The sequence below is a fragment of the Carassius carassius genome, chromosome 12 (assembly GCF_963082965.1).
Source record: "Carassius carassius chromosome 12, fCarCar2.1, whole genome shotgun sequence".
Lineage (NCBI taxonomy): Eukaryota > Metazoa > Chordata > Actinopteri > Cypriniformes > Cyprinidae > Carassius > Carassius carassius.
This window is the reverse complement of record NC_081766.1, coordinates 9,414,083-9,431,173: the sequence shown is the minus strand read 5'-3', so window position 1 is coordinate 9,431,173 and position 17,091 is coordinate 9,414,083. Positions and strand designations below refer to the sequence as shown.

Genomic DNA, 17,091 nt, shown 5'->3' with positions numbered 1-17,091 from the left:
TTTTGATCGGATTCCCCCATCTTTTGACCTTCATTTTGTTTCTAATGTACTGTCAATAAAAGTGCCAAAAAAGGCCTTTGTCTGCAAAGTCTGCAATAACAGTAACTCAATAACAGTATACTGTAGATACTACTAACATGATGAGATCAGAGATGAGATAAAAAATTTATGAGAAATTGAAGAACCACTTCAAGTGTTTGTTAACATCTTTCTTGACTTGTCATTCAAGTCTGAAGGACTGGATGAGAATAAGTGTCATTGAAAAACGCATTAAAATGCTTTTTTTGTGAAATAGAAAGCCTTCAGTTTCATGATATACTATCTTTAGGCCGGTCTCAGTCCCTGATCAGCCATTAGCACCACGCTCTCTCCCTTCAAATCCGTAATCATTTCCGTAAGTTTCCTCCTCACTCTGTCATCCCTTCATCCCTCTGGTTCTTTGCTCCTTCCTATTTTCCCAGTTCTTCTCTCCCTCTCCTCAATGCTCGTTAATCCAGACTGACTTGGCAGAAATATATTCATACCGCTTGAGCTGCTGCACTTTTAACAAATGCTGCAAAACACTAACTCAAATCACACTTCTGAGGGCTGTGAAAAAAGCAAAATGCTTCAAAGTGGGGCGCCACCACAGGTTTGTGAACTGTTCAAGGGATGGTTAAATTCTGTCATCATTTAATCATCTTCTTGTCATTCCAAATCTGTATCCTGTTATATTTTGAGTGGAAAGCACAATAAAATGTGTTGAAGAATCTTAGTGCAGCTTTTGCCGTATGATAACATTTTAGTGACCAAACTTAAAAAAAAGAACACCATAAAAGCTGCATAAAAAGTAGTCCCTAGACTTGTGTGTCATATTCCCAGTCATATGATATGCATGAGATTTGCAAGTCATTTTTCATTGACACCACCAAAGCTTACATCTAGCCTGCATCTGCTTCCAAATTCAAGGATAATTCTAACTTTCTTAATTTTTGATAAATTGTTCTTGAGGGTTATATACAGTGTTTAGTGACTGAAATTAGATATCTTCTTTAGGACCTTGTGTGAAGTTTTTATTTTTGTTGAGCACCAAATTTTGAGAATTCTTTTTGGTGTTGATAGGCGCGTTTCATTTTTTATTTGTTTTCTTCTTTATAAAATTTTTTTTTTGTTACTTAATAGTTTGAAGCAACCTTCTTGCAATCCGTTGACTTAAATGTCACCACACCTAAAGATATTGTATGACTTCATGTCATATGTGCTAATTTTTATACCGTTTTCTATAGCTCTTTTTAGCGCCATTATATGTACTAGCATTCAGAAGTTTTGGGTCAGTGAGATATTTTTTCTTTAAAGTAATTAATATTTGTATTCAGCAAGGTGGCATTAAATTCACAATTCACAAATGACAGTAACAACATTTATAATGCTACACAAAATCTATATTTCAAATAAATGCTGTTCTTTTGAACATTCAATTCATCAAAGAATCCTGAAAAAATGCGTCACAGTTTCTACAAAAAAATTCAACAGCATATCTGTGTTTTAAACATTTGATAATAATAAGAAAATTGGCAAATCAGCATGTTACAATTATGTCCTTTAACAATAGACTGGAATAATGGCTGCTGAAAATTCAGGATGTTTTTATTTCAAATATATTGAAATAAAAATAGCATTTTATTTGAAATTTGTATAATCTTTTTGATAAAATAAACACAGCCTAGGTGAGCATAAATGACTTATTTCAAAAACATAAAAAATAACCCCAAACTTTTGAATGTGTACTGTAGCTCCATAAAGAGTCTTAAAATAGCTTCACAGAATAAAACAGCATGTGGGTTCGGAACGACATGGGGGTGAGTAAATGATGACAGAATTTCTGGGTGAACTTTCCTTTAAATGGCAAGTTTAAATGACACAACGGCCCGGCCTCTGCGTTCTGCCTCTGTGCATGTCGGAGGGTCTGGTTTGTGACCCGGAGGCATGATAGAGGCTTTTATTCAGGGTTACAGGGGGGCTGTAGTCATTTGAAAAATCACTCCTGCTTCTTTGTGCTGTAGAGTGGAATTGGCAGAAGTGAGCACAGTGTGATTCTACACACAGTGGGACTGTGTGGCCAATCTCTATGTGTGAGTGTTAGTATTGTGAGCAGAATGATGGGTATTTGTGTGTATGACAGGCTAGAAAGAATGAGGCAGGGAGAAGGAGTGAGAAAGTAAAAAATGAATTTTACTGCTCGCAGAGATCCATTGTGCGAATGTTTGTGCAGAAGTGCATTGTGTCTCTGTCGGTATGGATAATGGACTTCCTTCGTGTTTTGATTCCATTTGGCCGTCTAATGAAACCTAATTAATTTTGTTGACATTTGTGGACCTCACGCTAATATGAATGAGAGGGCTTTTTCTCCTGGAGGTTTGTGAATGCTAATCAAGGATATTAACCTAATTCTGTCCTATATGCATTGCATGGCATTCTTTTTGACTCATTAGCAGGAATTCCAATTCTGAGCCATAGCATTCTAAAAAGGTCTCTTCTTATCCACAGCATGCATCCACAGTTACATTTCCTTGTGACATTTTAATAAACCTCTACCATAGACTGTTTTCCTATGGTAGGAGTTTCGCATGGGTGACCTTGTCCGCTGGGATGCGTTTCTACAAGTTTGTGGTCACAGAACACACGGAAATGATTTGATTCGAGGAGTTGATTGAATTTGTGATGTGCTTCTCTCTTTGTCTTTGTCTCTCTTTCTCCCTCAGGCATCCTGCGTACTGCAGTTCCAGATCTAGACAGAGAAGTGCAGGATCAGTATCTACTGGTCCTGCAAGCCAAAGACATGGGAGGCCATCTCGGCGGCCTGTCAGGAACGACAACAGTTACTGTACGATTGACGGATGTCAATGACAACCCTCCTCACTTCGTACAAAGTGAGTAACTTTACACATCCATACGGTCAAAGCAGGGCCCTTTCTCTCCCAGCATCAGCTATGCCCTTCACATTCTCATCTTTTTTGTTTTAGTTTTTTTACCGGGGTGAGATTATCTGAAGATGTGTGGGGAAAATATATCAAAGTCTCACCCAGGTAGATGTTCAGGTTCACTAGTCGAGGTTGGGTAAATCTCTTCGTATTTGGAAGCCGATTTAGAAATCTCTCCGGGAGTTCGCTTCAGATAAAAGCAAACAAATTACAGCCGTTTTGGGAGCTGTTTTGACCATTGCAATTACGTTTGAAGAATGTTGCAGGGAGCGCCAAGGCTGATGCATCCCTCGGTATAATAGATGCAGACTCAGGTGCAGGGGGACTTGAGCTGGTTTATGTAGTTTTAACATCCTTGGCTGCCGTGTTGGGCATCTGAGAGGAGCAGAGCAGTGCACTGTGCCGGTGATGGATGGCTGTGTAGATTGTTTGGCGGATGACTACATAGGTACGCCTGTTAAGATCAGTGTCTTTTTTATGAGTTGACGAGATAAGAAAAAAAACGATACTGAGAAGGGTTCATCATAAATTTTACAAATGTATTTCCCCTAAGTGTCTGCTGGTTACAGATGTAGAGTGAAAGTACAAGAGAGAAGGAAAGGGGAAACAAGGACATTGAGGGAAGGCGGAAAAATCAAAGATAGCAAAAGAAGAGAGGGAGTTTAAGAATAAAAAAAACTAAATGATAATCACCATAATTTGTTCACAGACAGAGCAAGTAAGCTAAAAAGAACAAAAACAAAATAAAGGCTGACGGGGAGATGGAGATGGGAAGGAAAAGGTGATGGTGACACGAGAAAAGGGACAGCTTAACTCTGCTCAGAGAATGGAATTTATTTACGGGAGTGTGTGTCTGCCTGTATATGTGTGTCTCTGTGCCCACTAACACTTTTAAGTAATCTATTACATTCTGTCTGCACTGGAAGCTTTGAAGCTGCATGTCAACAATGTTCAGCTGTGAGCTTTGCAACAGTGAAGTCATTAAACATTTGAATATTTACACTATTGATTTGGTTTGTTTTGTTGTATTTGACAAATTCAATTAAAAATTAAAAAACAAAGAAAATCTAACTGACCCTAAACTTTTAAATGGTAAAGCTAAAGAGTAAAGCTACTGTTGAAAACTTTGGGGTCAGTTAGATTTATTTTGTTTTTGTTGTTGAAGAAATTTTTATTATTATTATTATTATTATTATAAAAAAATTATCCATTAAATTGACAGTAAAGATATTTATATTATAAAATGTATAATTATTGTAATTATATTTTAGAATATTACTGTTTTACTGTATTTTTGATCAAAATCTTTTAAACATTTTTTACCTACCCTAGTAGGTAATTTTTATGTGTTACAGTATGCGCTGCATGACATGAATGAATGTTCACTAAAGGCTGTTAACTGACAGTGATTTAATGCAGAATCAACCAAACGGAGGTATAATATTATAATTAAATATATAAATATTTTTTTAGTTGTATTTCTATTTAATTTTTAGTTACACTTTATTTTAAGGGGGCCTTGTTACAGTGTATATATACATTTAAGTACTGAGTAATATTAATTAACTGCATGTACTTACTATAAGGTTAGGATTAGAGTTACTTGCTTGTAATTATGCATAATTATTGTTATAATAAAAGTAAGTACATGTAACGTGTAACAAGGACACCTTAAAATAAAGTGTTACCTAATTTTTTAAATGAATTTTAATATTTATTAAATGACATCTTTTTAATTTAAACTCAAGATTTACACAATTTATTCTAATCAATTTTATGCATGCATTGGCTCTTGAATTAGCACAGTTGTCCAAATATGGGGTGGAGTGATCACAGTAATTATGACTGATTTAATGAGGCATTAAAGGGAAACAAACATTGAAGTTATTGTGTTTTGTTAAAACTTTACTATAAAAATTTGTAGTCTGTTTACATACGTTTGTGAGTTCAGTGCTATTAATTTATTTTCAGATGAGAAGGAAAAATGGGATTAGAGTAGCTCTGCAGTGCGTCAAAAATAGAAAAGGGCGTTCTTCAACTTGCAGGGCAGTGCAACTGAAGCTGTCATTGATTATAATGGGAGCGATTATGTTTTTCCGCTCGTGTCCAGTGTAGAAACTGTGTTATTCCATCTGTTTGTTCACCATCTCTTTCTTCATCTCTCACACATGCCATTTACACACTCACCGACTGGCTCATGAGAGGAGACTCACGTGCGTACTCAAAGGAACACACATCAGCTTCTTTTTTCACACACATACACATTCATGTCACATACACACGTCCGACAGTTCATCAGGATGAGGGAGGAGAGAGGATGGCTGGAGATGGAGAAACTCGGAGGTGACAGGTTTTATCATCAACCCTTAAGGGCTCAATTTCATTCGGCATCCTTCCCTCTTGCTCTTTGGCTTTCCATGCATATCCTTGATATATTAATTTATTTTCTCAACCCTTTGCAGCCCTTCTCACCCTTCTACCCTCAGCTGGCATTGCTTTTAAAGGCTCTGCATTGGTCAGCGGCACAAACCGGTGATATAATACTGTTCATCAAAACACTTACTGTCTGCTCTTTCAGTGGATCATCAAGCCTATTTATTTACACTCTCATCAAAGCATAAAGCTCATTTGGCCTCAAGTGGCGATCGGAACTGATGCATATGTCCTCTTGAGAATAATGGCTATAAAATGCCACAGTTTGGATGTAACTAAGATGCACCCTGTAAACTCATCTCAGCCTCTGCTGGAAATCCATTTAGAAGGTAAAGGAAGCATGAAATGTAAAGAATTAGTTGCTTGGTGTCTCAGCTATGTGTCTGATGTTGAGAGCAAAGAGGGTTTATGCACGACCAAAAAAAGGTTTGCATGTGTGGGAGTGTTTTAAGCATTTTTTTTTCTCTTGGTTGTTGCTTTGGTGTCCTGAACACTCAATTAAAATGAAAGTACCTTCACAATTAATTCTATTCAGTTTGGCCTCCCACCGGCAGTGAGCGTCTTTGGCTATTTTGTATTTGCAGGCCTCAACCAATCCCATAAGGTTATATATATGTGTTTTCGCCACACGTAAACTAGGGCTGGAGTACTCGAGTCCGGACTCGAGACATTTTTCTATCGTCTCGGACTTGTCTCGGACTCATTGCATTTGCACTCGGACTTGTCTCGGACTTGGCCGTTGGACTCGCGAAGTGTTCTAGTTGGTCTCGACCGAGTCCAGCAAAAAAATACAATAAAAAATGTCTTCTTCAAAACAAAACCAGATTTGCATGATGTCGCGACTGAAAACGTGTGGAAACACTAGGCGTGCCGCTTTCTCCTTTTTTCCAGAGCACTCTGTAGCCTGCGTTTGCAAGGCTACAGAGGTAATTTTCTACCTGTAAGATTGTTTTATTTATGTCTACACCTAGATAGCCTTAAACGTACCCTTTACAATAACGAAATAGTAATTAATGTTGTACAGTATAGGGGTTTCAAGACTACTGATTTCTACTAGTTGATTTTTTTATTAAAAAAAATTTGAGTTACTCGACTACTCGTGGTTCATGCTATTGTAAATGAAAACACATTAAATAGTTTTTTTTTTTATTAATAAACAATTATTAATGTATAGCCTTATGCAACTTTTAAAACTTTATAATTATGACATTACACATTTAAATTTTCATGTAACAGCCAGTATTTGTATCTGTAACAATCACAACATTTTTCGTATCTGCATTCGGATACAACGTTGTACAGTTACTTGATAAGACTGTTATGACTTATCTTTTTTTTCGTAGTTATCACTGAACAAGTATGTGGTGTTAAACTAAAATAATTATTAATTTCTAAAATAATATTTATCATGCAAGCAGAGAGATGTCATGACAAACGTTTAGTGATCATCTGAACACGACTGAATCAATTCAATGCGCACATTTTCCAGCTCCACGCAATATTGTAATTCTAAAAGTCACGTCGTACTTGCAAACACTTTGTATGCATTATGGTTAATGCATGCTGGAGTAGTTGATTGTTTTCAACAGCGCTCGCCTAGTCTATGCAAGCACTAGTACAATATGACAAAATTTCATTGTATTTATGTGCGCATACCCAGTAGAGCCAAACGTATCCCTTCTAGCCTTGCCGCGCACATTTGTCATATTCCGAGCTTTGCATGTGTATGTGCACTTTGCCAAGGCATCAGTCATTTTAATTTTTGACCACAGACATAATGTCAGCAAAAGCAGCATTATTAAGTAAATAAAATGAAAATAAAGTACATACAAATAATTTGACCTCACAGTTCTAAACTCTGTTCTAGAGGGCCAGTGTCCTTTATAGTTTAGCTCCCAGGGTCGGACTGGGGGTAAAACCAGTACTGATTACCAGGGCCCCAAAGGAAGAGAAGGCCCTTGAAAAGTATGAATCTGAAATATATTTTATTTTAATATATTTTATTTCACCAACGCTAATTATACACACTTGAACCAGCTAATCAAGCTCTTACTAGACACACTAGAATCTTCCAGATAGGTGTGTTAAGGCCAGTTGGAGCTAAACTTTTCAGGACATTGGCCATCCAGGATCTAGTTTGGAGACCCCTGTCCTACAGAGTTGTTACTTTGCACATGCTTTTTGATCATTACAAATAATAATGTAAAATTATTTTCTTAGAATAGGAGATATGCTGTCTCTCACATCACATACATTATCAGTAGTTAAGTATGTGGTCTTGAAGAGGACCCTTTTTTCTCTCATTTGGAGTCGGTCTTGACTTGGACTCGAAACTTTTGGACTTGGACTTGACTTGGACTCGAACCTCTTTGGACTCGGTCTTGACTAGTCCTGGACTTGGACTTGACTTGGACTCGACAAAGCTGAACTTGACTACAGCTCTAACGTAAACTGATAAAGACGCAGAATGCGTGTCTGAATCTGTAAAGATGTGTCCCTGGGGTGGCTTCTCCAAGCGTGAAGGAGGGATGAAGGAAGGAAGGAAGGAAGGGATGAGAGGAGCACTATCAGCCTCATCTTGGCTGTTTCTGCCCGCTGTAATCAAACTTGTTTTCATCTCACTCTGCGCTCAGAAACACAGAAGATGTGCCTTCTTGGTGTGCTGGCGGCTTCTTATCTGTGACACGTGGACTAGTCTTTGTCCATTTCCTCAAATCAGTTTGCCAGAGAGGTGCTCAGCCATGTGTTCTGATTGAATAATTTGTTGACTGATTCAGCTGATTGGGTTTGGTATGAATAAGGCAAGCAAGCAAAACGCTTCTGACTCACTGGCTGCCTGTGGGGTCTCCTAGGGGGGCTATAGATAGCAGTGGGGCATGAAAACGTCTCTGAAATCGCTCTGTCGTATCACAGCGCCCAATTAGAGCTGGGATTGGATGGTCCCTGGTTCCACATGAAGCACTGGTTGCACCACGGTCATTTGTGGTGATGACTGCATCTTTGTGGCCACTCACTTACACTTTACGTACGGATCCAGGAAGAGGACATTCGAGGTGAAATGTCAAAGACATCCAGGAGTGACTGTAAGCTGGTTTAGTGTCATTAATGAGAGAAAAATATAGTAGGGTAGCACTGCAAATCCTTTTTGAGGTTTCAATCACTAGATCAAAAAGACCTGCTTTTCTCAAGAGGCCAAATTATCTCTGAAAGAACCTTTACTTTTTTCTTGTGCAATTCTAAGCTTTCAACATCAGAACGAGATTCTCAGCTGGTTTTGCTACAGGACTCTGATCTTCAAGTTTAGTTTGGGTTAGGCTGCTAGGATGTCCACTAAAAAGTTTTAGAGAAAAACAGTATAAATTAATAATACATAAATAAGTAAATAATAATGTTAAAATATAAACAAACATTATATGATGCTTAACAGATAATTAGTTAATATACAGTATATTCACATAGAAATATGAGATAATTTTCCTCCTAATATTTATGAATGAACTTCCTAAACATTACCTAATAATTAATATATGATTGTTTAATGTAAATTGAAATGCTTACAGATGTCAGTAAACTTTCAGTTTATATGATCTTCATTTGTTGGTCTTTGTTTACAACCTCTCAATTTATGAATTATTTGTTCATGTTCTGCAGTACCCAATCTAAAGTGGAAACTATTCATCATTTTCAAATGTTTATAAATGTTTACTAATAATAAGTACCTTCATGAACAGTCATCTCAATGGCAAAAATAAACTATTCATCATTTGTTTAGAAATGATTACTAATCATTTGATATCTTTATGGGCGTTGGACTTTTAGCTAATGTAACAAGGTTTGTGTAAAGGGTGGCTGTTTACGCTTAGCTAAATGCTTGCTAAAGACATAACGGATTGTAATTTTGGTGCAATTTTTTTTTTTATTGCATTAACACTCATTTGTCACGTGTACAGTATGTTTCAGTTAAGTTCCTGTTTGTCCTTATTTGGTATTTCCTGTTTGCTGCTTTAAGTTCCTTTTGTCTCAGCTGTGTTTTTAATATTCCTTGATTACTCGTGACCTGTTTCTGTTCTCCCTGATTACGGTTCATGTGTTTATAAGGCCTGTGTTTTCCACAGTTCCCTTATCCTGTCTGACCATCATTTAAAGAGGTTGTTTTCTCCTGGGTTTTGCAAAGTGGATTTATTAAAAGGCTAGTTTATATGATATCTGTGCTCCTTCAAGCTCCTTTGCCTGGCAACCATGACAATATGACTACTCTTCAGTATATCATTAAACAGGATATTCCTTGAATTCCTTGAAACATTATGTAATGTTTAATAAGTTTATTAGAAAACATTAACAGACACATTATCTTACGTTTATAACTCTTTAATATATAAACTAATGATCCATTAAGCGTTTGTTAATGATTTATTAATGAAAGTTATTATAAAGTGTCACCTGTTTTTATTTTCATTTAATATTTATATTAAATATTTTTACAGTATAATGCGTCTTTATAAATTAAAATAAATACAGTAGCTGCCTTTATATTTAAGGAAGAGAAGTCACTTCCAAGAGAATCATAATTAGGTTCCATGGAATTTTATACCCTGCTTAATATTTAATTTTTAATGTTTTTAATGCAACGTGTGCAACATGTCATGCTTGGCATTAAAACTGCCAAAAAAAAGTTTTTTGTCTATAAACAACAGGAAATGAGAAGTATTTATTTATTTTTTTAAGTTGATAAACCTATGCCTGTTTATGTAGTTATTTTAATATTTGCATTTACCATTGTTCTTCCAGCAGCAGATAAACTTCTTAAATCTGACACAAGGGTGACAAAAATTCAGTTATTCTCTAACTTTGGAGCTGTGATATGAGCTGTAGGGAAACTTTTTGTCGAGTGTTGGTCCATTGTGTGAGTTTGTGAGGAATAACCTGGAGCTGAATGTCAGCGATGGAATCAATCAGGAGGTTGGCCGTTGTTCTATCGGTGACAGTGAGAGTGGAGTGGAGTGGAGTGGAGTGGGGGAAAAAATGGTCAACGATTTCGCTTCTCTTGTCATCTACCCTGGCAGTGTGCCTTCACGCAGAATAATAGGAGTTAGAGCCATTCTTTTTGTATGGAGGCAGAGAACAAGCGATATAGAAGTGGTGGTGGGGGTAGGTAAGAGGGAAGTGATTTCCATGCTAATGGGAATGTTCCCGTCTCTATGATGAATGCAGCCGTTGGACTGCCGGCACAACGGGGGTCTCACACCAAACCACTAACTAGCAACTTCCTCTCTCACCCAGGACGAGGAAAAGAAAGTGGAGTGAGTGGGCACTTACATATAACTGAAAGACTTCATAAACTTCATAAGCTTCATAAACTAGTGAATCAATGGCTTATTTCTTTGAAGTTTTGCCATCCGTGCTTCTAGACACTGGCCTGTGCATTGATGTCTTTTATTATTTAACATGCCAAATATATATGATGGTGAGTTATTGGAGAGTAAAGTATTTGAAGAAATGGTGCTCTGGGCAAGGTCTATTTTAGATTATGTGCACGTTGAATCACAGGACGGATTTAGTTATTCAGCACAGTGTGCCGTGCTGTTTGAGGGCATTGTTGATGGAGGTCAGCATGCTGTGATCCAATTCCAGCAGTTAGTAGCATTGCAGCAAAGAGTGAGCGTTAGTCTAACCTGGCCAATTTAAATGCTCGTCAGATGACCCGCGGTGTCCTAGGAGAGCCAGACGCAGCCTCACAATATACAACAGGAGGCCTGGACACATAAAGTGGAATTACAGAGGGAGGGATTTGATATTAAAGTCATTTGAGCTGAGGGTGTGGGTATGTTTTGATTACCCCACAGCCCCAGTGCTCTTTGTGGGAGAAATAGAGTGAGAGTCCTCTGGAGGTATTAACAACCCGAAGCAAGCACACAACACTGATTTCATCACCTGTATTTCACCTCAGAAACAGTGAAGTCTCGACGTAAACACAATCTCTGTCCCTTCTCCTTCTCATTTTCTGTCCACCTTTCCCACCCGTTCTCTATCTCATGAAATAACGGCCAGCATTCCCAGTCTGTTTTCTCATTTTCTGTAATTTCTTCTTCTAAGAAGCTTGTTGGCCATATATATACCGCAAAGTTTTAGGTCTGACAAGACTTTATGTGAACAAATATTAATATGCCAAGGGTTGATCCAAGGTTTGAAATTATTATATTATATTATATTATATTATATTATATTATATTATATTATATTATATTATATTATATTATATTATATTATATTATATTATATTATATTATATTATATTATATTATATTATATTATTTATTTTTTATTATGTTTTTGAAAGGAGTCTCCTGTGTTCACCAAGTCTGCATTTATTTGATGAAATATAGGCTACTGTACAGTACAGAAAAAAACGAATAAAACTACTTTCTATTTTAATTTAAAATAAATTTAAAATACTGTAATTGAATAAATACGCTCTTTATTTTTTATAGTAAGTTTAAACAAACAGCATTTATTTGGAATAGAAATCTTTTGACATTGTAACGGCTTCTTTGTCACTTTCAATCAATTTAATGTTTCCTTGATGAATACAGTTAATTTTCTAAAAAAAAAAAAAAAAAAATTCTGACCCCAAGCCTTCAAACAATATAGTGTATAGAAGTATTTTTTATATATATTTGCATCTTGTAGCTACTAGCAAGAAACATAAGTGTATGTAGCTTAGCTTTCGAGAACTAAAATGTGTTTCAGGGTAATAGCAGGATAAAGTGTATACAAAATCTCTCTTACCCTGTGATTGTTGAGCAATCCAGTGTTAATTAAGGCCATCTAGACCAGTCTGGCCCAGACTGGTGCATGCTGTGTAAATGGAGGTTTCAAGCCAAGTCATCCTAATTTAGTGCAGATTAAACTTCCTGGCAGAATGGGAGAAAATAGTGATGCAAATAATGTTGAACGAGTTTGATAATAAAAATAATTCCAATAATTTACTTCTCTAATTATGCTCCACATCCTCGAAGAGTATAATTAAAATAGTATTGGTTATATTAGTCTCCTATTAATCGTTTTCATTTTTTTTTGCCTGCTTATTTTTGCTGTTTATTAATATTTCATCTAAAGTTCAATGCTTTCTGCTTCAATTGATGGCATAATTGTTGCACAGACACGTCTCCCACCCCTCTTTGTACCTCAGCTTTCTCCATCCCTTCGTCTCATGCAACCGCACATAGTCATTGAAGACAGATGCACATCCACACACAAGCTCTTGGCCTCACATTATCTCTCTCATGTCCATCTTCACCTTTTCTCATTCTTTAATTCACCTTCGACTTCTCTTTCCTTCCCTTTCAGTCCTTTCATTCTGAGGAGTGGGATAACTGCCCATTTCCCACGTATCTCTCTCATTGAGTTCTCACTTGCAGCCACCACACCAATTTCTTAATCTCTGCCTCTCGTTCTCACTTTCGATATTTAGTCTTTTGATGTATTCATATACAGTTAGCTAACTCCTCCTTTGCTGAATCCTTGCTGTGCTGAATCCCTCCTTTGGGCATGAGTGAACAGTGTTAACATTCTTTCAATTGCATGATGCTGTGCACCTATTCTCATGATATGAGCTGAAGCACTTCTACAATGCATTAAGCCTCACAACAGGACCTGGATGCAAATATCATGTGAAACCTTTGCATTATCATATCATCTTAGTGGGTCTTTATTAATTGCATGCTCTTTTGATGAACTATGCCTTATATTCTATTTTTCTCAGGTATTATTCCTCCTTCTTAAAGTTTAGTTCTTAAGTTAAACTTACTTAAGTTTAATTTGTCACACATCTCCTATAAACAAGGCTTGAAAGTCTGGTAGCGTGTGATCCTTGGTCATTGAATGTACTGTATTGATGCTTCGTTTTTTCTTTTTTTTTATCTAATTATTTACAAAGTTGGCAAGTTTATGATGACTGGTGTTTTAAAAAATAAAGTAAATCTTCATTTTTATCCAAATGGTTGATTTTCTTTCTTTTTTTTTATTTGTGAACTTTGTTTTTGGCAGATTACCTTCATGAACATCTATATTTTCACATCTAAAATAAATCTCTTTTTTAGATGTTTTTCATTTTTTATTAAGTTCAAATAATTTTCTCAAATGTAATCATTTAGAATTATTATCAAATAATTTTAGTAAATAGAATGCAAACGAAGTATTATAATATTTATAATATTAATATTTATCATTTTTTATGATAATCTTATCAAATTAATATTATGCATGTTATTTACTTTTAATTGTGTGATATATTTAATTGGCCATTGGATATACTATATAGAACATAATCTGTTTATCACCTTTTTTAGTCCCACGTTGTTACTTTATGGCAGGATCCAGATGGTGTTACATTCCAACATTGGCAGAGGCTAACTAGTCGATCTGCAGGGCAGTAAAGGGACAGATCAAGAGAAGGGATACGCCATGCCAATTCTCTCTCTCTAAACATCCTTCATTTTAAACCCTGCCTCAATAAGTGCCACAGTGATTGACGTCCTAAAAGGATGCAGATTTTATTCTATCTAATTTTCAACCAACGCTTGAGCTTTAGCCAGCTAGACACTTTTTTAATGACTCTCCCGTCTCAGAGGTCTCATTTCTACAGCAACATAAAGCCTCATCCATATATAAGGCCTCTTATTTTCTCTTTTCCTTCTTATACTCCTTCTTATTTTCTTTTTCTTTTTGTCTCCCAGCTGTTCTCTCTTATTGCATTGCCTTTGCATTTCTATTCGTCTCTGTTTATAATCGCTATGTCTTTAAAGCAAGCTGTTTTCCCCTCATTTACAAACAATACACCCCTTTCCATCTATTCATCCATTGAGAACTCTTTTTACCATTTAAATGCGTTTCTTTTCAAAATCCTTATACTTGCCTACATGCTGTCTTGCCCACACTGAGTCACACTCATCTCGCTCGGTGGACCAGAGGTAATTGTGCTCCATGTTATTTACTGAGCTAAACCTGTATTCATCCAAAGACCTGCTAATTAACTCCATCTGCCTATCATTGAAAAGCTCTAAATACTCTGCTCTTAATCTCCCATTGGGCACTGACTCATACCGGCCAATCCCTGCTCCTTCCCTGGGAAGCCCAGCCCCATTAGAGTGGCTTTTAATGTATTAAAAGAATAAAACAAGCAGGGTCTCTCATAGCAGAGGTGAGGCTGAGAGTAAAGGTTTTGCTTTAAAGGGAGTCTGTGCAGGCTCTGTGGTACCTCTTCATTTGTCCCTTGTGAACACAATTACAGTGACCCAGTGGGGAGTGCTATATCTCTAAGTCACAGAACATTGATCTTGTCCCTTCACGCTGTTTGATTGGCCGGCTAAAGCTGCTTTGGAAAAAGATGATTATCCGTACGCTTTCTTGCTCCTCTTCAGTCCTGATTCGTGATTTATGAGGAGACGGGTGGGTGTCATTGTGTGTGTGCCTGTTTGAAGTGAGTTTGCTCAGTCTTAAGTCCTGGAAGATGACAAATGTTTTTGGCTAGCTGTAGGGGAAGATAGCTTCAGATCAGAAGCATCATGTCCTTTCAAACTGTAACTAAAAGATACAAATGGATACACTGTTATGTTGCTTGATTATTGTATCTGAAGTAGCATGATTGTCTAAAAGGACGTGGAAGATAAAAGTTAAGTGGCTAATTTGAATCTCATTTTAAAAGTGGCCAATTTTGTACTTAATACACATTTTGTATGATACTGAAATTAATGCTTTTATTTAATGTTTTAATGTTTACTGTTACAAAGAATTCTATTTTAAATCATTGCTATCCTTTTGAACTTTCTATTCATCAAATGATTCTAAAAATGTATTATAGTTACTACAAAAGTTTAAAGCATTACAGCTGTTTTCAACATTGATAATAAGGCCATATTTAAGGCTTAAACACCAAATCAGCATATAAAATGATCTCTGAAGAATGATGTGACACTGAAGAATTTAGTCATTTCTAATATCTTTGCCGTCACGGGAATAAATTAAAATGAGGATTAAAAATATAGCATAAAAAACAATATTTTTTTTTACAAGTAACAAGTAACTTTTTTTAACTGTTGAATATATACAATTACTTTTGCTTTTATGTATTTTAAAATGTAATTTATTCATGCCCAGTGGGCATCTCGCCTTTTAATGAAGTGTGTGACCTTGAGCATGCAGTAATGTGTTTGTCTGTGTTTGAATTCCTGTTGTGCCAAATCCTTAAATCCCAAAGCAAACAGCTCTCCTCGATTTTGCCTGAAGTGTGCCGAATCGCAAGCGACATCTAAGTGGAAGTACGTGCCTCTGCTTGACAGAAGTGACAGAGTGTTTTAAAGTCCGAGCAATGACACGGTGTCCACTCTGAAGTTGAATCCTCAAACATTTGTTGTGCTGGAGACTTTTCCCTCATCAGCCACCTCTCCCTCATCAAAGAACAGCAGGACATCAACTACATGCCAGTCTGCACTGAAATTCTAAGTTTTTCAGATGCAGAACTGATGCACACTAATGAGGGAGTGATTTGAATGGCTGGTGTTATATTTCTGCAAATTTGGGTGCAGTTTGCTGATATAGGGTGATGGTGATGAGCTTTGACTTTCATCTCAGGCTGTTGTTTTGTTGTGTCACAGATTCAAGGTTTCTAATGGAGATGTACTTTTAATGTTCCTGGTTGTGACGTGTGTACCAAATGTTTACTATACAGGTGCTGGTCATATAATTAGAATATTATCAAAAAGTTGATTTATTTCACTATTTTCATTCAAAAAGTGAAACTTGTAGCCTATATTATATTCATTCATTACACAGACTGATATGTTTCAAATGTTTATTTCTTTTAATTTTGATGTTTATAACTGATAACTAAGGGAAAATTGTTGTTTAGTGTTTATCCTTCTTCCTTAATAAAATCCTACTATTGTTTATTATGTTCTGCCTTTGCTTTTGAAATTTTGAAAACCAGCAATGTGTACAATTTTTTGTCTTATAATTTTTATTTTTTTATTTATTTTTTTTTACATTTACTAATTCTTGTTAATTCATTGATTTTACTTTGTCAAAATTGGCATCTGCTTTAAGGTGATGCAATTAACATTTTAGTTGACAGTAAATTGAAACATTAAGCCAAATATATGTAATTTTATATATAAAAATTATAGTTAAAATTTATTTTATAAAATGTGAATGGAATAAAAAAAATTACTTAAGTGAAAAAAGATTTTCTGACTTTCATGTAAGTTCGCTAGTTCAAGAATTTGTGTCTATTTGTGTAGATGGAAGTTGTAATTTTACATTTGTTTATCTATCTGATTAATCACATGTATTTAGATTTGTTAGTTTTAGTTTTAGTAGTTTTCGTTTTTTTTTCTTCCCAAAATAATAATAATATAAATAATATAAAATGTATAATTTTTTTCCTGTCATATTTTTCTTAACAGCATGTTTAACAGTCAATTACTTAATTATTACCATGATCGGATTTGAAAGATCTTCGCAAAGAACCGACAAGATTAACACTGGATACCAATCAATAGCCAAAATCAAAAAGAGATACTCATAATTGATATACTGTAACATGAAATACGAGATGCTTCAGTTTAAAGCTTTTCGAAAATCAAACTGATATGATGCATGAGGATGCATCAAATGATTGATTTTCTCTCTCTCTTCCCATCCC

General features: G+C 35.8%; 2 protein-coding genes across 4 annotated transcripts in view; one reads left to right on the top strand and one right to left on the bottom strand.

Moving 5' to 3' along the window:
* The window catches only part of LOC132154697 (protein arginine N-methyltransferase 5-like), a 463,524-nt gene that overhangs the window by 157,468 nt on the left and 288,965 nt on the right, over nt 1-17,091 (bottom strand). The gene's annotated exons all lie outside the window — the stretch shown is intronic.
* Nucleotides 1-17,091, top strand: part of LOC132154693 (uncharacterized) — a 158,223-nt gene that overhangs the window by 111,131 nt on the left and 30,001 nt on the right. For all 3 annotated transcript variants that reach the window (XM_059563341.1, XM_059563343.1, XM_059563342.1), the window contains exon 5: nt 2,742-2,909. In XM_059563341.1, the coding sequence (XP_059419324.1) occupies nt 2,742-2,909 (168 nt within the window). The remainder of the gene's footprint in view (nt 1-2,741; nt 2,910-17,091) is intronic.